Consider the following 22,770-nt stretch of genomic DNA (forward strand, 5'->3'; position numbering starts at 1 on the left):
AGTGAGCTTGTTGGCTTTTTTTTTTTTTTTTTTTTTTTTTTTTTGCGCTGACGTGGCTGCTATCTGCTGCTTGCTTTCTGGCTTCTGGCTTCTGCTTTTTGGTTTCTGGCTTCTGGCTTCTGCTTTTGGTTCTGGTTTTGGTTTTTGACTTTTGGTTCCTGGCTTCTGGCTTTTGGCTCTGACTTCTGGCTTCTGACTTCTGACTTCTGACTTCTGGCTTCTGGCTTCTGGGCTTCAGGGAGGTTTTTTTTTGATTTTTTTTTTTTGGTTTTTTTTTTTTGGTTTTTTTTTTTTTTTTTGGTTTTTTTTTGGTTTTTTTTTTTTTTTTTTTTTTTTTTTAAGTATTTTTTTGGAGTTTTTTTGGGGTTATTATATTGGCGTTGGCTGTGAACTGTTGGCTGTGAACTGTTGGCTGTTGGCTGTTGGCTGTTGGCTGTTAGCTCTGAGTCTATCTCCTCAGACGCCCTTACCTCGGTCTGATGCTCTTTCCCAGGCCTTCTGCTTTCCTCCATGGATCGTAGGCCTCGCTCCTCCAAGCAAAAGTCCCATTTGCAGTGTGGTCTATCGAACAACTAATCAATGGAGCCTCACTTTGACCAGAGCACTTTGGTTCAGACGGCAGGAAACAGGGGTCACACAACATGACGCCTCTACGCCATGCACCCACTACGACCAGGCGTCCCTGGCGCAGCATCGCTAATTGGATAGCCTAAGGATGATAAGTCAGTAACAATGAACTATTCACAAAGCCCTATAGAGCACCGAGTTGCCAAAGATTCCACCTAACCAGAGAGAAACGAAAGCAAAGTAAAACAGAATTAATATGCTCTTTGTGTCTTTCTTTTCACCTACCTTAGATGTTACCAGGCCTCGGTAACACCTGTTCCTGCTCCTGATCCTGATCCTGCTGGAGGGGGAATCTCCTTGACGGCCCGAAGCTCGAGCTCTACAGGACCCAGTGAATAATTCATTGGTACTGACTTACCATTCTCAGGCTACCGCAACTGTGTGTCATCCTGGTCCCTACGCGAAATCCCCAGAGGCACTCGGATCAAGTGAGGCCCAGAGACTAGAAGTTCTCTAGCGCCACCACAATGGTCCTTCCTCAAGGAGTCGTGAGGGGTCCGACGGAGTGGAACCCCCCATCAGAGCAGATGAGGAGTTCGGAGGAGGCGGCAGAGAGGCCGGCGGAGGGGCCCCCGGGCTCCGATGGTAGGACGGAGTGGAGCCCTTATCGAATCGGATAGGCCTCTACGGAAAGAGCCGAAGAAATAAAGAAAAAGAAAAAAAAAAAAAAAAAAAAAGCGTGGTTAGAATACTATAAAGAATAGCATAACACAGCAACACCAAAAAAAAAAGAAAAAAAAAGTGCAATATGTTTACTCAATAAGAGAGAGTACTTACAGATCCGCTTAGGGCCCCATTTCGATAAGCACTGCATGAGCTTATTGCAGTCTTTGGGATGGTCGCCGCTGAGCATCCATCGGTAGTGGTTTTCTTGTGATGACTAAGAAGGACAAAGGCAAAAAAATAGGAGTAAGTTAATGGACCTGCTGGACTCATTTAGCAATAGCTAAACAGTGGGTGACGGTAGGCAAGACAAAACGAAGCCATACATATGCTAGATACTTACTTGATGACGGCTCTATAGTGGATTGTATTTCACGGCTGGAATAGAGCATTTTTTATGGTCTCTGTGTGGCCTTTATAAGGCATGTGAAGGGGAGGTGGAGAGGATGTGGGTGAAGAGAGGAGAAAAGAAAAGAAAAGCTGAGGGGGAGACGAAGGGTATTTATGAAAATTGTTTTTCTTTTTGTGTCGTCGATATGACGTTTTACAGCAACGCAAAGGAAACTTGGTATCCCACTGCCAAAGGTATTAAATAATAATACTAATAGCCATCATATGTCAGCAATAAAGAAAGCCATTGTGAAGTATAATAGTAAGCGAATGAGTGAGTAAAAAATAAATATTTGAAATGTAAAGAGATAACGCGTTCAGAGGGCAATGCCACAAAATTATTATTTTCCGCCATGACGCCTTCGGTCAGATGTTCGCATGAAAACTCTGTTTTCTGGTTGGTCAAAACATTTACACGGCAGATAAGAGAAGCAGACATTGTCCATCTTCGGTAAAATTAACCTTTTTTATCTCCAAATGCTGTATGAATGAGTATGGAAAGAACCATTGAGTCAAATATAATGAATAATACAAAATAATGCATTATATAGACATATACTTTCTTGCTGTCGACGGCGAGGGCTCTTTGGCGGATTGTGCTTTGGAGAAAAGGAGAAAGGATGAATGCTGAGTGGTTTTTGTAATCGCTCAGGGAAAATAGTAAGTGAAACCAATTTGTGATCTCAAAGTATTGACTGAATAGCAATACAAATACGACATTTTGCTTTTATGCAAGAAAAAAAAGAAAAGAAAACGGCATAGCGGGAATTGAAATCAATAATCTGTGCACCTGTGATATCATTCGTCAATTTTCATATGCTTACAAGGTGGAGAAAGAGAACAACATTCCATCCTCAAAGATATGCAGGGTCATACATACAACAATCTGCCTGCCCACAACAAGAGCACGAGCCACATTGCCCTCTTTGTATGGTGTACAACAAAGAAAGAAAGAAAAAACAGTGAGCAATGTGCTGTAGCTGGAGTAAAAGGACGAGACCCAAAGTACAAGCATATTAAAACTCGCATACTCTGTTTCTCACTCGCATAATCAGCTACTATTCACTATTCTTTATTACACATTTTGCATTGTATTGTATGGAAATAAAAATAAAAATAAGAAATAAAATAAAATTAAAATAAAAGTAAAAGTAAAATTAAAATAAAGTAAAAATAAAAATAAAATAAAATTAAAAATAAAAGTAAAAATAAAAGTAAAAATAAAATAAAATTAAAAATAAAATAAAAGTAAAAATAAAATAAAATTAAAAATAAAATAAAATTAAAAATAAAATAAAATTAAAAATAAAATAAAATAAAATTAAAAATAAAATAAAATTAAAAATAAAATAAAATTAAAAATAAAATAAAATAAAATTAAAAATAAAATAAAATTAAAAATAAAATAAAAGTAAAAATAAAAGTAAAAATAAAATAAAATAAAAGTAAAAATAAAAGTGAAATAAAAGTACAGATTTTAGTATTTCAGGACTAGTATGACAGAATAAAGGAAAAATGCATCCCCCCCGTCAGAATAAAAAATTGACCCCGGCTGAGAATTCCCAAAACCCCCCCGTCAACATTTTGAGGCTGTTTTTTGGGTCTTATTTTCTGCTTTTGGTTGCATCTGTCTTTCTATTAAACTCAACGCTATTAAAGCCCTCTTACTTTTTATCTTATCATCAAAAACTTGACAGTAGAAAAATCAGCTAGACAGACACATGTTCCTTGATGGATCGCTCCCTCCCTAGTATTTTATTTATCTCTAGGCTCAGAACCTTCAGCAACTTTACATGCACCACACAAGCCCGATATAGTCATCGAAAAAAAAAAAAAAAAAAAAAAAAAAAAGAAAGACTTTACACTATATAACACCACATGTCGCACAATCCAAACTATCTTCGCAATCAATGACATTTATTGTCTTAAATACAGATTGGGACAATGGGGCCTTTTACACTTACAGTGTGAGGGTACAGTTGGACTCTTTTTTTTTTTTTTTTTTTTTGACGTGTTTTGCTGTCAACAAGCCACAAAACTCAGGTCCAACTTTATGCTCTTGATTAGGAATGAAAAACGGTTCTCAATTTCAAAAAACAGCTCTAGAATGTTGACAGGGGGGTTAAGGATTACGTGGTTGCCGGGGGGATAAGAATTCCGAATAAAGGTATGTTGACGGGGGGGTTTTAGGAATTCTCAGCCGGGGGTCAATTTTTATTCTGACGGGGGGGTGCATTTTTCCTTATATGCACTACATATTCTTACTTATTGGAAAGTTTGCTCAGTTTTGGAGATATTCTGATGGTTCTACAATATTTTGTCTAAAAGCTAGATAATTTCCGTAGAAACCTTGACTTCAAGATGCCCTAGTTCTTAAACTTTTGAATATAAACATTTTCAATTTTTACCCAAAAATACAATTTCCTGTTTTGAAAGATATATTTTCGGTTGCTTTATCGACTTTAGAAGTTTTAGCACGTTTGGAGCCGAAATGAGGGACTTTACTATATAGTATCTGGTTTTCTATGGATCCTGAGAACGCGGATATGCGTATATGGAGCACTCAGGCACTTTGGGAGATAAATCCCGTAAATGCATATTAGTATTATTTCCATCCCCGCCCCGAGCGCCCATTTTTTTTTGAGAGCACATGGAAGTGATACTAAACAAAGATGCAAGTGATACTAACACAAGAGTTGACATTCATAAATAAACATGCAGGTGATACTAACACAAGAATTGACATTCACAAACAAACATGCACTGAAACTAACTTAAAAACTGGCCCGCACAAATCCTATGTAAAGTGATACTAAAATCTTGTTTTCATGATACTAAATTATGGCCCGCACAAATCCCATGCAAAATAAAGTCGAATATTTTATTGCAGGTCTGAGATAATATGACTCTTGCAAATGCATGGAGGCATCCCATTTCTAGACGCCTCGACCGAGATTTCTGTTTATTCACTTCTTTCACTTCCACTTCCTTTCTTTTACTCACTACTTCCCCACACTTCTTTCTACCTCTGCCTTCAATGAGTTACTCACCTTCGGGCGAAGAAGCCGACTTCTGTCGCGAGCGATCAAATACTCATTCCACACCATCCTTGCCACAATGCGGATCTCATGCTCCACCCTCTCGTCAAGAGAATCCTCCACCAGTTCATTCTAGGAGCGAATGGAAACCATCATATCCAAAGCTACCACCGTCACATTATCCCTCGCCACATTATCCCCCGCCACATCATTATCTACCACCACATTGTCCACCACCACATTGTCCGCCGCCACATTGTCAACTATTACATTACCCATCGCCACATTGTCAACTATTACATTACCCACATTTGCCACCGTACAACATTTCCTCGCAGTCTCCATATCATATGCTTCAGCCTTCGTTTTCATACGTCCCACACCTACATGCATACATGGCCTATCCATACAATCCTATCCAATACCCGATCCAGTACCCGTGCTCGCTTCCCAGCTGCCCTCATCGCCTGCCGCCATCCGAGACACTTCATCAAGGGCTAGCGTACCTATACTCAACAGCGGCTAATATGCTTTCGCATTTTGTGCCGCCAGGCGTGGACGTCAATACAGAGGCTTTGCCATCCGAACAAAAGGCTGCGGAGAATAGGCACCCTATATCCGACCCTTCGCAGTATAATCTGAAAACACCGCTCTCACCCCCCTTTCACCATTTTTGCCTCGACGTTCTCTAGACAAGTCAAAAGCATCTCATCATTCTAGGGTCTCAGCTTCCCTTTCACCATTGTTGCCTCCACGATCTCTAGACAAGTCAAAGGCATCCTGCCGTCCTAGAAGTAGATCTCCCTCAAAGGTTTAAACATAGTCCTCGTGTATGTATTGAAAGAGATATATAATAAATAGATTCTTATTAAACACACCTGTATTGTCGGTGCTCAATAGAACGCCTTCCCTAATGTCATATCATCTTTCGAATTTCCAAATGGGGAGGTTGCGTACGAGACAAACCTCAACATCGTCACCAGTGGCAACAACCAAGTTATAGCGTCTACTTTGGATAGCGAAGATGGCGAAAGCACTTTGGGAGCGTGCAGTAATCGTCGACGTAAGCCAGGGTGTGGGTCCGGGTGGTCCATGCTGGTATACAATAACCGCAAGCAAAAAAACAAAATAACTTTCATGAAGCGGTGCCTTGGAGTCTACAAGTGTCCGGTAGACAGCTGCGGGTATCTGGAAAGGCCTAAGCTCCCTACAAGCAAAAGTATAGACGCGCTCCCTCCGCCTCCAGAGGTTCCATGCAAAACACACAGGCAGCAACTGATTCATACTCCATGCCAGGCAAAAATTGATATAGAGCGCATTGGCAATGTTGAAAGAGCCCAGCATCATGGATACCACTATCATCAGCCTCCACCATCGAACAAGCCGACTGGAGAGGCAATGGCAGAGTTCGAAAAAATGGTGAAGATGGGATCAGAGGCGGAGCCTAAGAAGTTGTTGATTGGTACGAAGACCCGAAAGCCTGTCACGGAGATCCATAGCGCTTTTGCTAACCTTAGTCGTACTGCGTACCACAGAAAGAAAATTCTAGATGGCTTTAAGAGATCCTGGACTATCACCTCTTTGGTAGCATTCGACCGAGATTATAAGATGATGGGCCCCATCAGCTTATTGGAGAATGAAACCCATATTATTATTCAGGCGGAATTCATGAAGGAAATGCTCCAAAACATAGATATTTGTATGCAGACCGACTCCATCGAATCATTTGTCCACGACGAACACTACGCGAATATCAATATCACGTTCACCAGCGCATTCAATTTTGTGATCAATAGGGCGGTGCCAGTCGTGATGTCAATGCTATTTGGGAAAACACAAAAGCATTATAAGCACCATTTTTTTTGGCAATGTTTAAATACTTACCTTTCAAGGGATTCGATGAATTTACTGAGGGATTCCCCGGAATGGTCTGTGACTTCAGTGAAGCAGAACGCGTAGGGTTTGAGCTTGCTGTCCGGGAATATTTTAGGCTCGATGATGATCACGAGATACAGATGGAGAACTTCTACAGGTTCTGTGAGATCCATTTCCGTCGGTCCTTAATGAGGGTGCAGAGGAATTCTGCAGTTGTCCCGCCTTCAGAAGAGTTAGTTTTTAACCGCAAATGCCTAGATCTCCTCGACAAGCACACGCCAGAAAAGTTCCATGAACTTATTCAGGATTTGGTGGAATCTTTCCCAAGGACAAAAAAGTGGATTGATTGAATCCGAACAGAGCAAAGTGTATTTTCCAATCTCTTTCTAATGTCGACATCTCGACATTTTCAAAGGATACAAATGCCCAAGAGAGTTTGGGAGGAGATTTTAAGCGCCACTCACCAACTAAAAAGGGCATGAGTGTCGGGGATACGTATGAATACGCCTGCCGCTACCTAAGTCTCATCGAACGCGATATTGAACAAGCCTTGAAGGGATCGACGCTAAGATACCATCGAATTAAGTATCCTGCAAAGAGAAAAAAAGTGGACCGAACCAGCGATGGCCGCGCGCCAGATTGCAACAAGACGCTGTTCCCAGAGATATTTAAGCAGCAGTGGCGAGCAGGTCGTCCTAAAGGAAGTAGGAACAAAGCCCCCAAGCTAACGATCGACGAAGAATGGGAAGACCTCGCAATACCATGGCAGATCCAATATAAGGGCTTCAAGGCAACCAATACATGTTCGTTAGACGCTCCTCTTATGCTTTGGGTATTATTGCGTAGGTTTTCCGGGATGCGATACTCAGCAGCTACCTTAGCGACCTCCCAAGGGAGCCTACTGGAAGATGTCGTTAACCTAGTAGTATCTCAAAATCATGCCAAGGCAAGATGGATGTGGTGCAACAAAGCTTTGGGATTAACACCAGAAGGTGACCATGATTTATGGGACTCTGTTGAGGGCAGCTTCACTGATCATTTGCGAGGCTTGACCGCATTCAAGCCTATTTTCAACTCGACGTGTTCTGAAGTGGAATGTCCCAATCGAACTTTGAAAGAGACACAAAGTGCTTCTTATTTTGTCATGAGGAGCCATGCAAGGCAAATTAAACAAGAGAGCGTTGACATGTCGGCTGGGGAGGGGGGCACTTCTTGTTCTTTGCCACTGCAGGCTCAGGGACCCCACAAGCGGATGCTTTCACTTAACCTCGAAGATGGAACGTTGGAACCTCTGGAAGTCTGCAGCGGCACGCGGGTGTATTCCCGAATGGAGGTTACTGAATGGCCACTGCTACTCATTATCGACTGCCTTCAGGCGTGGCACACCTCTACAGGGTCGTTCGCCTGCCCAGACCGATACATTTTTCTCGATGGTGCTGATTTTATTTTGGCAGGTGTTATACTCCATAATATGAGCGAAGGGCACTATACGGGTATGGCTCTGATCAAGAGGCGCTGGATATACTACGATAGCATGAAGCCGCGCAAGCTGCAATGGATTGGTGACCAAATGGCTGTTCCTGATGGTTTTCAACCAACTCAAGTATGGTACCTGAGATCCCACAACCAATTAGCTGGCAACGAGACAGATAGGGATGATGTCTTTAGTAGTCCCAGTGTTACTAGTGCAGACAACTCGGAGGACAGTTCAACTGAGAGTCAAAGCCCGAAGGAGGATTCAAGCGAGGGCCATGGAGGTTCCAAGGGTGATTCAGGCGAGGGCCATGGAAGTTTCAAGGGGGATTCAAGTGAGAGCCAAGAAAGCTGTAGGGAGGATTCAAGTGAGAGCCAAAAAAGCTGCAGGGAGGATTCAAGTGAGAGTGAAGAAAGCTCCAGTGAAGATTCTAAGCAACCACGGCAATCACGACAAAATTATCCATTCAGTAGCTCCACCAACGTTGTTTCCAATAAGGGAAAGTTGCCAACATGTGAAGGCTGCAATAGCCAGTTGGAAAGACAAGCTAAGAGATTATTAGTCAAGGTCCCAAGCAACGTCAAGAAAGGGTGGAGTGTTACAAGGTCTTATCACTTTCTCCGGGCCTGCCTCACTAAGCTACCTCAAGAGCAGTACGACGAGGCCATGCGACAACTGCGAGTACGAACAACACGAGCACAGCATCTGCAGAGACAAGAGTTAATTGGAAGACAATAGCGTTACTAGTGATCTTAAATATCTGTTTTCATGATACCAAGTTATGTTCTCTTTACATGGGATTTGTGCGGGCCAGCTTAAGCGATAGTATCATTGCATGTTTATTTGTGAATGTCAATTCTAGTGTTAGTATCAGTGCATGTTTGTTTGTGTCTCTCCAGCCAATGGCCTTTCAGTTATTTTATGTACAATACTAATCTTCTGTCATTTTAGTATGCAGTATCAGTATGTGATACTGGTACTGAAATACTAAAATCAATACGATCATTCTTAAGTCACCAGCTCCGACGCGTGTTTTGAACCGAGACCATGAGCTTGACAGCACTGAAATGAGAAACCCTTTTGTTGTAGCTACAGAGAGCGGTTATTCGGACAGAGTATCCTTTGTAAAGGAGGCTCTTGAGTCACTGCAGTCTGAGGATGCTCAAATACGCTCGTCAGCCTACCTTAACTTGCAGGCCAAGTTCAGAGAGGGCGATGAAAAGCCTTTCTATCTGAAGGAAGTCAAAGAGTCAATACGATTGTTTGCGAGGTATCTCATGAGGGATTTAGATCTATATAGCCCTCCGAGTTTGATTCAGGCGGCACTAAAGTGTACAGGCTACTTTCTTTTCAACCAGAAAATTGTCGCGATGTTTACTTCAAAAGAAATCGAGGCTCTACTTGTACAAATATTACATTTGGTCAATGCAGCGAATGAGAAACCAACTTGTAATTTGGCAATATTGACTCTCTCCTCTACCAGAATCCCTCGAAGGCTCTTGTATCCGTTCCTCCCGCATATGATCGAGGCCTTCTTGGACAATCTGGAGTCCCGATTCAAGCCGTCAAGTATTACGAATGAATCCCTAGGAGGCATGTTTATCTTATTTACACAATTTCTAAATGAAATTGTGGCAACAGTCCAATCATGGCTCATGCCTGTACTTACGAGATTAATATCACCCATTCCTGATATCCGGTCAAGGGCGTTGGAGCTGTTGACAATGGCGATCCCTAAGTTGATTGAAAAGGAGGATTCGAGGCGAATACAGGCCGTCAACGAATTCATGGATGATTATAGCACTGAGTCCCTTGAGGTTTTGACAGCAAACTTTCTGGATGCTAATGATGGTAGGATGACACGGACTTTTTTTCTTCTTCAATGTTAAAAAGGATGTTTGATTAATATTTAAGAGTTTCTCTTGTAACTTTAGAGGTTTACGCCATCTCTGTCTGGGGCGCTCTAGTCACGCTAATGAGAAAGAGACTACAAGAAAGTCCATTGCTCAACCGCATGCTAAAGATGGTGGAGGTAATATACTCGGCAATATTGGTGTTGCATTTTACACATCCTTGAACTATTCTAACTTTTTTTTTTTTTTGTTTTTCCTTTTTTACTTTTTACGCATATAATGCTTTGATCTCGACATATCTATCACAAATAGAAATGTTTTAATTCGACATCATCCGCGAGGACAGAAATCAAAATGGCCGCGTTTCAAGCATGGACGTAAGCCAAGGACTCTAAGAACTTTTTTTTTTTTTTTTTTTTTTTTTTTTTTTCGCTACCTCTTCTCCACCTGTAAAAGCTGTAGTCCATTGCAATTAAAACATGTCAGTTTTATCCCAGAGTGCCTTAAAGTGCCTTTTAAAATGGCAATAGATGAGAAGCCACCCATGGTATCATGATAAGGGGCTGTTGATGACAATATTAAGCATGTGATATTGTATAATACAGGAGATGAGAAAAAAAAGCAACTAATAGAGTTGGCTTCCTAGTAAAATAAAATAAAAACTAGAACCAGATAGTGAGCCTCTCGATATTTGAGCTATACTTGCTGTTCAAACTTATTAAGAGATTGACCAGCAAGCCATTTAAGTAGTTAGCGCTTTATTAGCTGGCAGAGCATTAGGGATCACTAACGCACCGTACTAAGATTAAAATAGAGTTACCCTGACCCAATTTTTTAAATATCTGTTGGATATCAAATATGAATACTAATAGCCTTTGTGCCTTTGCCTAGTGCAAAGGAGAGCATATTGCTTAACCATGTAATATCAAACAACTCAATAGAATCAATTTGTCCCTTCTCCATGCCTTCTGCAGCCTTTTTAAGCCATGGATCCTGGACATATGCCCTAGAAGGATCTATTTTTCTAGTAGCAATGTTTTGGTTACATTAGTAAAGACAGGAATTTATGTCAACTTACGCCGTGCAAAACTAAGTGAAGTTTTATTTATTTATTTATTTCATTTTACCTTATTTATTTTATTGTTTTCTATTTTTATTGGAATATCTCAATGTGGACTTGCCCCATCGCCTTGGGTGCTGGCAGTGCGATAGCCCTTAGCCTTATTAATAGTGGAAGCAGCTAAGTAGAATATGATCAATCATTGCTATTATGAGATTGATAAGTAAAGTAGGATCGGTCATCGATTCGGTTTTGGCGGCGTATTTTGGAAATTCGATCTTTTGTTTTATATTAGATTTGGTACAGAAGTACCGCTGTTTCTATCTTTTAGATGCCACTATTGGAATTTTGAGGATCGGGCTTTATTCTGGAAACAGATATGGAATACTAAGACGACAAAGGACATCTTTACGTCCATTACCCGAGCTAGCAACCCTCCCCTGTGCCGCCACACCTACCCTCATCTTCTACCGAAAAAGATAAGGACTAGCCTAGGGGACTTCTCATTATATATTTATTTATTTAGTTTAGTTCTGGAATCTCGAGCTTTAGTAAAAGATTGATTACAGAGGAGAGGGTTGCTAGCATCGGAAGCATAATACTAAGGGACGGTCGCTTAATTATATGAATTAGGAAGTAAGTATTTTTTTTATTCTAGTCTTCAGCTGACGTCTGACCAAAGAATAACTTGACACTAGCAGATGGCTATTCATCTGTATGATGTTGGTCTATAACAGCCAGCAGCGGAGCAAATTTTGTAATTTGTAATCCGTAGTGCCATGGTAAATCTTATAGTAGTGGCATGTATTTATTTAATAACGTTTGCCATTGGGACATTGGGGAACAGGCAAGTCGAATTTTGCTTACATGCTTATGAAGCATATTACCGCGTGAATCACAAAGCAACCTTTTCCTTTTCCTTTTCTAATGTAACCAAATCATCACTATTAGTAAAGTGGATTCCCCTTGGGCACATGTCCGGGCTCTATATTCTCAAAACAGACTGTGAAATAATAATGGGCTTTATATTTCTTTTCTTATCAGTGTTTTTGATCAAAAAGGAAGCCAAGTGTAAATATTGTGAGATTTGAATAGGTTCATCACTAAACTAGATGCGCCGGGCTTTTGGTTCACAGCTCCAGATATCTGTGTCATTCTCGGCCAGTTGTTTATAATCCATGTCGCATCCTCAGGTTCCATTTGTTGACACTTGTCGTGATCGAAGGATAACGAACGCAATCTCTTTAGGCTGACTAGCTCATCCAGACCTGCTTTTAATCTCAAGTCCAGCGTCCGAATATCCCCAGGTTCAAAATTCGTCGCTGTCAAATCAAGAATCTCTAATTCCGTCAACTTGCCTAGCTGTCTAAACACAATACGCTGCTTCCCCATGCCTTCTGCAGTTTCTGAATCAACATCTGCTACAAGTCTGATGGCCAAGCTGACGAGGTCAGCACAGACCCATTCTGCTCCATTGACAATTTCTGCCACTGTAATCTTAGGCCCCTTTAGTCTCTTCAGACGCGGACAACTAGATAGTATTACTTGGACAACACCATCGTTCCTTTCGACTCGGTTATCAATAATCAATACTTCAATTGTGTCGCAGAGCTTCTGACTCCTCCTTTTCCGCACTATAATTCCACCATCCAGAACCTCCTGCTCGTCTGCTAGTAATTCTCGGACGGAAAGCGGGCCGAAAGTACATTCTGGGACATCTAGCTCTCTTAGTTCAGTTATTTGTCTGAGAAGCGCCGCCATATCCTCATCCCTTATTTCCATATGAAGGCGTAGATTCGATAAATTTGTCAGAGTGTAGGGATGATCACGGAATGCTGCCCAATGGAACTTAACAAGTTCATGCTGGGAAGTATGGGCGTCGCTTAAGTAATCATAGAAACCCAATGAATGTAAATTTGGACATCTCCTAGTCAGTATACCAAGGCAATAGGCTGATGTATGCGGATGTGGAGGGTTGGATATCTTGAACTCATTAAAGTATAGTGTGCTCATATTTGGAAAAATGAATGAATTCTTGTCATCGTTTAAGTAGTCAGAAGGAAGCCGATCGATGCTTACGCTTTCTATATCCAAATTCTTAATTTTCTTGCAGACTTGAAAGAATAGATCGACTTCGTCGTTGCTTATTTGTGTTCTAGAAAAGGCCAAGTTTTCAAGGCGAGCACATTCTAGTAATGTTCCCCATATCCCCTGCGAGCTCGAATCGCCGAAATCGAAATACAATCTAGCAATCGTGGTTCTGTGGGCCTTGATGAGATTAGAAAGATCATTCAGGACAGACGCGTCGTGAGATGATGTCCCATAGAAGCTGATATCTTTAAGGCGGTTACAGCTTTGCAGTGTCCTGTACTCTTCTGGAAGCGGGCTATAAAGCACAAGCTTCTGAATGTATTTCTTGTTATTATGCAGTGCTTCGCCAGTAGGGTACTTTGAATCTAGACTGATCGTTTTCCAAAGGCGTTTGACAAGGGTGCTGTGGAAAGCCTTGGAAATGCGAAGACAACTGATGATGTCGTCCCGACTGAGGAATTCACCAACACGGGAAACAATTTCTGGGAGATCAAAAGGATTCAATTTGCAGTTGGTCATCATTATGATGAAATGAAGATTAAATGTGACGCTTGGAGCTTGCCACAGACGAAATTTGGGGTCACCACTTTAATAAAACGTGACACTACCTGCTTCTTCCATCATCCCATTGCGATATTGGTACATGAAGTAGAGCTGATTATTGACTCGGTTATTTTGGGGAGTTCAGTCCTTTGCTTTATACTAGATTTGACACAGCAGTACTGAAGCCTTTGTCTTCTAAATGCTATGATTGTAATTTTAAAGGTCAAACTTATCCTGGAGGGAACTTTGTCGTTAAAATCCGTTTGGCACATTTCATTCCACGCTGGATATACTCCAACAATAACCCAACTTCATGATTAGTTCTTACCATAAAGTTGCCCCATAACCATGTAAGCGAAATCCAGCCTGCCTGGGCTTCCAATTGCAAGCGTTATCAAGTGAATACCATGCCACCATGGGGCAGTAGCAGCATTGATAACAGCGATGACCAACGAGATGGAAGTAAAAAACGATTTGCCAAGTCACTAGGGAGAAGTGCAAGCCGCTTCTTTCACTTGCTCTGTTAACTATCTGTTTGGTCTTCAACTGTTTTGTTATGAACAAAAAATTGCATTCTACAACCTTTGACTAATACAAATGTATTCTTTTTTTTTTTTTTTTTTTTGTTATTATCGCTGAGCCTTTGGGCAATGCGGTTCCCTCTCTATGACCAACTAGTTTTAGTGATAGAAGTATTAACATCAATAGGCGACAGTCAGCATCCTAGAAAGCATAAGATCTACTAGGAAGGTGATAAATGTATTGTCCGACATCATACCACGCACTGGCAGATCTATTACTCAATACGCTACAACTGGTCCGCTTGACTCCGTACAACTTATTCAGAGGCGACAGCTGAATATTGTTTTTGAACCCGTTGTACTTGTATCATCTGTGGTTGTCAATATCTATGGGACGATACTCCACCGTTTCTTTTTTTTTTTTTTTTTTTTTTTTTTTGGAGTTTCTCTTTGCATTAAATTGACGCCTTCGCTGCATTCATAGCGGACAGATGATTCAATTGATTATTATTGATAAAATATCAGTGGTTTCTACCCTTGTTACCTCCTGGCCAAGCTTTTTTCAATTTTTTTTTTTTTTTTTTTTTTTTTTTTTTTTCAGTGTCTGCAAACCCACAGCACTGAAGCACATGCGAAATAACGTCTACTCGCACCACGAAAAAAAAAAAAAAAAAAAAAAAAAAAAAAAAAAAAAAAAAGCTACGTCTGTCATGCTCCTAGCTCTGAGACTGCACACAACCCATTGCCAGCTGCCCAAGTATCTTCCTCGCCTACTCCTGTGTTATCTCCTTGTTGATTTTGGTCACTGTCCACCTTCTTAATACTCATTATTGCTTTATAACTGCGATAAATCCAATTAATGGAAGTTTTGGAGGACTCTAATATTAGCAAGTCATCCTCTTGCAAGCTTCGGAGAGTGTTTTTAATAGCGTGATCAATCTTTGAAAATCTCATTATTCTCACTGTGTTTTGCTGGGTCACATAACAACCTGACCATCAGGTCGCGTCCACCACTGCGCAGGCATTTGTGCGTCAATTGCCCAGGCTGTAAGAAAAATGTAATAACAAGACGTTGTGCAGCCAGAGAGAAAAGGACTCCTTGTCATCATATTTACGAGTGTCCTTTGTAGTGGGCGACAGTAAATGAATGGTCTAAAACAAATATAACAAATGAATTGTGTTGTGGCCGGACGAATTGAGCTCTATCTAATGGTGCATAAACATAAAGAACAAAACGAAGCACTAGTTATTAAAAAGGCTCATTTTATTTTTGCACTATCAACTGTGCCTCTATAGGAAAAAATCATGTAGTTGTACGTGGAGGATGGAACATCGGCTCCAGGCTTTGGACGGTCCAAATCGCGCCATTCCTAATAGGCGTCGTTTTTCAGGACAGGCTCTTGGAGCTATTCTTGAAGTCCTTGTCAGCGATTTTATATTTTTCCATAAGACGCATAGTTGAGGCCTAGGGTAGTAGCATTTAATAATTTATACGCTATGAAGGATAAACTTAACATGAAGAGACATGATACATAAAGCTCAAGACTTACACGGAATGACAATAGGTAAACCAATACAACCAGAGTTTCTGACATGGAGCTAATACATGCCGCCAATGAGGCTCTATTCCGATTGACTAATCTGCTAACATTTCTTCCTTTTAATCCCCAGCACAAAGACACAAATTGAACAAAAGGGCCTATAATTCAACCATATCGATGCTTAGAGGCGAACATGTTGGCACAAATGACAAAACGCCAAAAGAGTAATATTTACCTTTAAAAAGTAATCCTGAAATTAAAGCATCTCGCAACTTGCTTGGACCTCCTACTTCTATTGACCGCGAGATAAGGATGTCATGGAGCTGTCGCGGCAGCTTGAAATCGCCTTTATTGACATACTCTTGGGAAAATGGATCCCACTCTCGAGCCGCCTCCCCGATTGCCCAATCCTTTTCTGGGTTACATAAGGAGCGCCAAACGAAGTCAGCACGAGCACCTGTCTTCATCTTAATCTCTTGTGGTGTTCCCGTTTCCATGTGTAGCTTGTTATTTCGACTGCGCGTTGAATCCAAAGTCATCTCTTCAACCATGATGAAGCATCCGGACACTTCATCACAAAATCTGTTACAAATTTGCCACACATTCCTCTGCCACCATTCTTCGGAGAGTTTTCCTTCTAACTGGGAAGGAGATGGATCGCTTTTGTAAAGATTTAACCTAAAATACAACGTCTTATTGCCATTAGAAGAAGCGTAACTTGAATCATATCAAGAAAGGCAAAAATAAAAAAAAATAAAATAAAAATAAAAAAAAATAAAGATACCAGTTCAACAGGCAACTATATAAATACAAGTCTACACTCGGGGGGTCACAATTAGGACGCTTTTCCAATTTCGATTCCAGTTAGTGCACAGTCTTAATGTTAACAAACGAGTTTATGTACACCAAAATTTGTTTATGCGGACGATTTACTAAGGAAAACGTCTGTATATTTTTAAGGTTCCAATGAATTGGGAAGTATTCTTAACTTTACAAAATATATAGGCACATGTGACATTGCATTTATGGGTTCCCATAAATGCACTTGCGTCCGGCCTTTTGTCCAACCTTTTTCGTCCGGGAATGTGCATTTATGGGAACCCGTAAATGCAATGTCACATGTGCCTATATATTTTGTAAAGTTAAGAATACTTCCCAATTCATTGGAACCTTAAAAATATACAGACGTTTTCCTTAGTAAATCGTCCGCATAAACAAAATTTTGGTGTACTCGAATGCATCCTAAAACGAGTGACTCCGGAATGCCATTCGTTATTTCATTCCACTCCTGCTTGCTGAAGAGGTTTTTCGTGTATGTATCCTGTACATCGATGATATATGAATGGATTAGGCTATATATTAAATGAATGATAAGGCGATAAACAGGATTGCACGAGCCAAGGGCATGATAAAACGCGGCCAAAGGTACAACCTCTTACTGAGTCGAAGATAGTTTTTCTCCCGCTTCGAATGATATATCCTCGACACACTTTCCAGATTCCAATATCCATTTTTCCTGAAGGTTATCGTGCCTTTGCTGCAGTGAGTGTCGAACAGTTTTTGAGAACTATTCAATATTAAGTGGCAAAAAGGGACTAAGAATCGACTTCATTTTCAGAAGTGCTTCCAATACCATCGCCATGGTCTGACCTACATCGTTTTTTGTTTCCTTTTCCACTCCTTCTGCTGCTTCGTATTGTTTACGTTTTTTTGTATCTGTGAAAGAATTTGACAAAGTAAGAATGACAGCATTTAGAAACTATAAAACAATATGCCTGAAAGCACGTATCAGATATAACAGAAGTGGCTGCTATAAAAAATATAAAGATCCAGATAACATATCATTACGCTTGCTACATGAACATAAAGAATTTAACTATAAATGATAATAATAAACTTACTATCAAGTTTTCGCTCAATGTTTCCGCATTTGCCTTATCTAACAGCAAAGCAGACGTAAGCGTAATGATACAAATATTGACTACACTTATATTCAGACCTAATCGTCCTCATGCATTTGCTTCTTTATTAACTTACGGGTCGAATCTTCTAGCGTACTTGGTGTTAAATGAGAGTTTGAGGGTTTAGTAGATGGTGGAACTGCATCTCCCGGCACCGACGCTGTTTCTACTAGCGATGTTGCTGTAGGTTGGGCGAAGGAAGTCATCTGCTACACCGAAGAGGTCACTGTGGGCTATGCATCAATGATAGCATGTCATACACTCTCAATAAACTGCTTCCTCTCACAGAAACAAAACAAAGACCATGCCAATACTAACAGATGATACCTTTTCCTGTTCAGACTTTCCGATTTGCTCCATAGTAAAAGGTACCAGGGCACCGGCCTGACTGATGATTGCAGTCTGCGCATTTATGAGTACCATCTTTACAGTCACGGCCCTTTTTTGTTCCACCCAAAAGGCTTCATGGTCGAAAGCCACCTCATATGTTCCAGACTGTCATGGATCTCGGAGCGAACAGCGTTTGACGTCGAGGCATTTGTCAAACATTTCGACTATGATAGCAAAGAGACTGCTGTCCGTGACATTCGGATGTTGATACATGACAAGCGCTTATCCTGCGCCACCCGCAGAGCCATCCATCGGAGTCTCGAACAATGGCTCGGCTGCGATGAATTGCTGAGATTCGGAGCAAGATCAGGGTTGGTGCCTCGCGTAAGGCAAATGAATGGGCGAATTAACATTGCGATTAATGTTGAGCAATTAAAGTTTTAAAATTCATTGAGATGATGAGATCATTGAGAGGAGAACCATCCGAATCCTTCGACCCACATTTCATCCGGCGGGTTCGACAGTTTCATCTGCAAAGAACTCACTGCCAGACGCGAACCCTGGATATACTAAAATGGGAAACAAGACGACAAGTTTTTTTTATCCTCTCTGCACAAGGGTCGAGATGAGAGAAGCTATTGTTTGCAAAGAAAGAGCCTCTCCCTCATAGCCGTGGAAGCTTGATTGAAGTCATATCCTTCCACCCACATTTCATCCAGTGGGTCTGACAAATATCCAGCAATGGATATATGGGCAGACGCGAACCTTGGATATACTCAAATGAGAAACAGGGATAGACCCAGCCCAAATAAAGTTTCCACCATGCCAACCCAACCTGTGTGATCAAGCCAATTGCAAAGAGGACTTGCATTATGACTAGCGTTGTTACTGTTTACCTTTACAAAATAGAATTGCAAACAAAGGATGAGAAGAAAAACGCGCTTTGGATTGAGGGAATATTATAAATGGGTTTCACGTGACTATTTGCTTTGTCTTTTTTTTCATTGAGACCGTAAAACAGGCATATTTTTCTATTTTGAAAGTTCAACTTTAATCAACTCATAGCAGGCCAGATCCAATTTTCTGTACTTCCTACTAGTATAGGAAGCGTAGGAGACGAAACTATCGGCTCCTTGCCATCAATGCCAGCGCTCCGACCTAGTCGGTACATTTTTTTTAAACATTATATTTAGTATATCAAATCAATGATGTTGTTTCTTATTCGTTCTTTGTTCCCTCATCTCCACGCTTTTCTACTCCATATTACTTCATTGCACATAATTTTCTTTCTCTCTTCTTTCCCTCTCACATTTTTAACGTCCAGCTCACATTGTTTCGTGGTGAGAAAAAGTATTCGTGGATGATTTCGATAATAATTTTATGCTTCCATGGCTGCAGTACGTAATGAGGCCCGGTAATGGCTCGATGTGGATATTTCAAAGAGGCTTTAGGACCTTAACGCCTGATTGCTATTAACCTAAATCCCCTTTTTCTATAGCACTTTGAGGATCACGATTTCGATGGGGCGAAATACATAACACTATATATCTTCTCAAGGGCGTCTTCAGAAGGATGACTGTGCGCGTAAAGCTTATGGGGAGCTTGGGTGGGAAAGGGGCAGGTCTAAGGGTATATTCAACAAGAGCTATAACCCTGTCGGTGATGCGGCTTTTTTCAGAGGTCTACTCTCTGACGCCTGTCCACCTTTTCACTCAAAATAAATGCTTGCGCTCTCACATTGTAATCCTCCATATACCTGCTCCAATCTATGCCTCCTCGAGGGTAATCCTTGAGCTCTGCTGGAGCTCATTCATAAAGGACCATTAGCTCAGGCCAAAGGCTTTGAAGGTCATGGGTACAATTAACGCCTTGGAGATACGGACTTTGAGTTTCTCACCATCCTTCTGTCGGGCTAATGTTCAGAGCTGCTCTCCAAAGCGAGAATCAAACCAGTACTTCAATCCTGAAGCAGGGCAAAGTTTGAGTCGAATGTCATTTGAGACTTGCCAACGTGGTCGTTCAGCTGTGCACCAGTAGCAACGATATGTGTACCAAAGGTACACCAGGTGAGGGGGCGGATGCAGCTGGTAGTGACTTGCTATATGGGCGGTTCTGCGAGTGTGCGATTAGCAATTGCGGCGGAGAATAAGACCGTTTTTGCCACAATATCGACAGGAATTAGATCTGCTATAACAGACTATAGGGTTGTAGTGAAACATTCTATATTCCTTGACTTTGATGATCACCACGTTTCAAAGCTTTTTTGCTATCTGCTGACTATTTACCCCGCAGCCGATTCATTATTGAACTTGATCCGGGGCGCAGGATATTATTACTTTGCTGGTTGCACCGACACTTTAGGGATTGGTTCCCGGTAAGTGGTGCCAATGCCAGAAAGGCGGACAATGACAATAAGGAGAGCCATATCCTTGTATTATTTCTTAATCAAGTGTTCTGTCAGGGATTTGGAGAATGCGTATGTATTGTTTTTACTTTTACTTTTAAGTGCTTGTTTGCTATCTTGCTACCTAGCTTACCTGGTTACTATCCTAAGCTACAAGAAGCCAGACTCTTAGCCATCTTGGAGAGTGCTTTCCTTTGTCACCATCGAAAAGGCTCTCCAAGATGTTGTCCGGAGCACACCACGTGGAGGTGGTCTGGCATATCGTGCTCCGTTGGTCAGGCCCCATGGCCTTGCAAACGCCCGCACACACACACATTTATTTACCCATTTGTCCATTCCCATCCCCATTCCCATTCCCATTCTGGGCCGAAGGGGCTCCACCATCGCAAAGTTCGTCAGAGAACCAGCTCAGGCTCATACCCGTTCGGACCTGCCTTGGATATGCATTGCTGCACCTTGGATGTGCATTGTTGCTATGTTAAAGAGTGCTTTGTGTTAGTAGGAGGTTTTTTTTTTTTTTTTTTTTTTTTTTTGCGTAATTTGTTTTTTTTTTTTACTTTTTTTCTTTTTCTGGTTTGAATCTTTTTTTTTTTTGCTTTTCTTTTCTTAGCTTTTACTTAGTCTTTTTTTTTCTTTGGTTTTTCTTTTTTTTTTTTTTTTTTTTTTTTTTGGTTTGTTTTTTTTTTTAATCATTGGCTTTTAATTTTTTTTCTTTGGGTTTTTTTGTTTTTTTTTTAAGACGTTTGTTTCCGGAGGCGCTTGTTTTTGCCTGGGTGGACTGTTCGACCTTTCTTTGGTTTCGTCCTTTTGCTCGTGACGCCGAGCTCTCAGTGCCAGTGCCTTTCAGACCACACCGTGAGAAGTGACCTGACCGCTGTGTTTTGGAGCAGTTCGCGAAGTCCTGCCCATCATACCTAAGAGGGGGTTGGGTTGGTTATTTGGCCGTGGAGAAGGCCTGGCTGTTCGACTGCAGTGGACTGGCCTTTTGTGCGGGGCCGTTTGAGCGTGGCCATTTGGATACGACTTTTGGTTTGGGTACGGTTGTTTGAGTATGGGCTGTCTGAGCGCGGCAGCCTGGCTGTGAGCTATGAAGCTCCAGTTGGTTTAGGTTTCATTTCGTTATAATCTAATCGAAGGATGAAAGGAGAGGCAGGCAGAAAAAGAATAATCAGAAAAGAGACAATGGAGTACAGAGCGATAGTGATGGGAACTTCAGTAGGAGTGAGTATTTGGGGAGTGTTGCTTACCTTTTATCTTGGTTGAGGAGGCCGATGGTCGAGGAGACTGAGGAGAAAGAGAAGCGAAAAGAAAGAAAAGAAGATGGTCCTTTTTATATTTGGTTTTTTTTCTTTTTCTTTTTAATCGCGAAAGAAGAAATGAAGGGACGAGCAATGATTGGATTCCAAAAGCACGATATACCAAGTACCTTGCTTGCTGTACGCTCAAGAGCGACCAATAAAAGATAAGCAACAATATAAAAAGATAAAAAATAAAATAAATATACGTGTCTTTGATGTCATCTATCATATTTCATATGAAAGCAGGGAGACTCTCACGATTTGAAATGGGAATAATACTCTGCCTTCAAGACCCGCAAGGAAAATCTGTCCGCAAACAACTAGAGCATGAGCTGCATTACTCTCGAGCTGCTTACTCTTGTTGGTAAAGGAAATCATCATCTTTATCCTCTTCTTCTATTCTCTTTCTTCACTCCTAACAGAGATGGGATAGGCTATCATTGGGACTGTACTTCAGCTGCTTGCCGTTTTTCCAGAGTGCAATAGAAAATAACACATGACAATCATCAGAATACCTCTGTGCCTTTTTTATTTTTTTATTTTTTTTTATTTTCATGCAATACAATATACAATATATAAAGATTAGCGAATAGCTTGAAGGTGAAACAAAGCATCAACGTTTATATGTTGACCAATGAAAAGCACAATCGTATCGAGGGAATGACGTGTCATACCTCTTTGTCATTCTGAAAAGAAAAAGGAAAAAAGGGAAAAAAAAGTCTGTTTGGACAAAAACTGCCGCAGCACAGTTCCCACGATAGTCTATCCTACTCCTTGTTAGGGATGAAGACAGAGAATGGGAGGAGAAAGCCAAATACCAAGCTTGACTGGTAAATGCCTGATGGGTCCCTATTACTAAGAGCCAAAAGGTACTCGAGCTTAATGCTGGTGGAAAATAGAGTATGTGAGGATTGATAAGCTTGGCTCTGAATTTCGTCCTTTTACCCTAGCTGCAGCACTGTTTTCTCTTTCCCTCTTATATAAAGAGAGCAATGTGGCTCGTGCTCTTGTTTGTGGACAGGCAGGTTGTTGTTTGTATGATCTTGCAGATCTTCTTTGAGGATGAAATGCTATGTGGTTGTTGGAATAAAAAGTTTATCT

The 22,770-nt window shown here is 41.1% G+C and overlaps 5 protein-coding genes across 5 annotated transcripts; 2 read left to right on the plus strand and 3 right to left on the minus strand.

Moving 5' to 3' along the window:
- Positions 1 to 4,717: 4,717 nt before the first annotated feature.
- On the plus strand, positions 4,718 to 10,476 carry BCR41DRAFT_390774 (Rap1-interacting factor 1 N terminal-domain-containing protein; the record flags this gene model as incomplete). Its single annotated transcript, XM_022028273.1, has 9 exons — positions 4,718 to 5,349; positions 5,439 to 5,529; positions 5,619 to 6,044; positions 7,069 to 8,748; positions 8,847 to 8,990; positions 9,081 to 9,918; positions 10,002 to 10,099; positions 10,233 to 10,297; positions 10,377 to 10,476. 9 exons carry the CDS (start codon positions 4,718 to 4,720, stop codon positions 10,474 to 10,476), a joined length of 4,074 nt encoding a protein of 1,357 aa, XP_021875405.1.
- A 1,508-nt stretch (positions 10,477 to 11,984) lies between these two features.
- Positions 11,985 to 13,616, minus strand: BCR41DRAFT_365052 (hypothetical protein). Its single transcript, XM_022026111.1, has one exon. The coding sequence runs from the start codon at positions 13,591 to 13,593 to the stop codon at positions 12,034 to 12,036; it is 1,560 nt and encodes a 519-aa protein (XP_021875406.1). The 5' UTR covers positions 13,594 to 13,616; the 3' UTR covers positions 11,985 to 12,033.
- Positions 13,617 to 15,522: 1,906 nt separating this feature from the next.
- Positions 15,523 to 17,843, minus strand: BCR41DRAFT_375825 (hypothetical protein; the record flags this gene model as incomplete). The annotated part of the gene is made up of 7 exons (XM_022026984.1): positions 15,523 to 15,600; positions 15,686 to 15,834; positions 15,912 to 16,393; positions 17,116 to 17,243; positions 17,310 to 17,435; positions 17,578 to 17,675; positions 17,714 to 17,843. The coding sequence occupies 7 exons, from the start codon at positions 17,841 to 17,843 to the stop codon at positions 15,523 to 15,525; spliced, it is 1,191 nt and encodes a 396-aa protein (XP_021875407.1).
- Positions 17,844 to 18,631: 788 nt separating this feature from the next.
- On the minus strand, positions 18,632 to 19,138 carry BCR41DRAFT_375827 (hypothetical protein; the record flags this gene model as incomplete). Its single annotated transcript, XM_022026985.1, has 2 exons — positions 18,632 to 18,855; positions 19,057 to 19,138. 2 exons carry the CDS (start codon positions 19,136 to 19,138, stop codon positions 18,632 to 18,634), a joined length of 306 nt encoding a protein of 101 aa, XP_021875408.1.
- A 401-nt stretch (positions 19,139 to 19,539) lies between these two features.
- Positions 19,540 to 22,037, plus strand: BCR41DRAFT_375828 (hypothetical protein; the record flags this gene model as incomplete). Its single annotated transcript, XM_022026986.1, has 5 exons — positions 19,540 to 19,749; positions 19,795 to 20,000; positions 20,087 to 20,341; positions 20,500 to 20,645; positions 21,913 to 22,037. The coding sequence occupies 5 exons, from the start codon at positions 19,540 to 19,542 to the stop codon at positions 22,035 to 22,037; spliced, it is 942 nt and encodes a 313-aa protein (XP_021875409.1).
- Positions 22,038 to 22,770: the final 733 nt, after the last annotated feature.

The sequence above is a fragment of the Lobosporangium transversale genome, assembly GCF_002105155.1.
Source record: "Lobosporangium transversale strain NRRL 3116 chromosome Unknown BCR41scaffold_81, whole genome shotgun sequence".
Taxonomy (NCBI): Eukaryota; Fungi; Mortierellomycota; class Mortierellomycetes; order Mortierellales; family Mortierellaceae; genus Lobosporangium; species Lobosporangium transversale.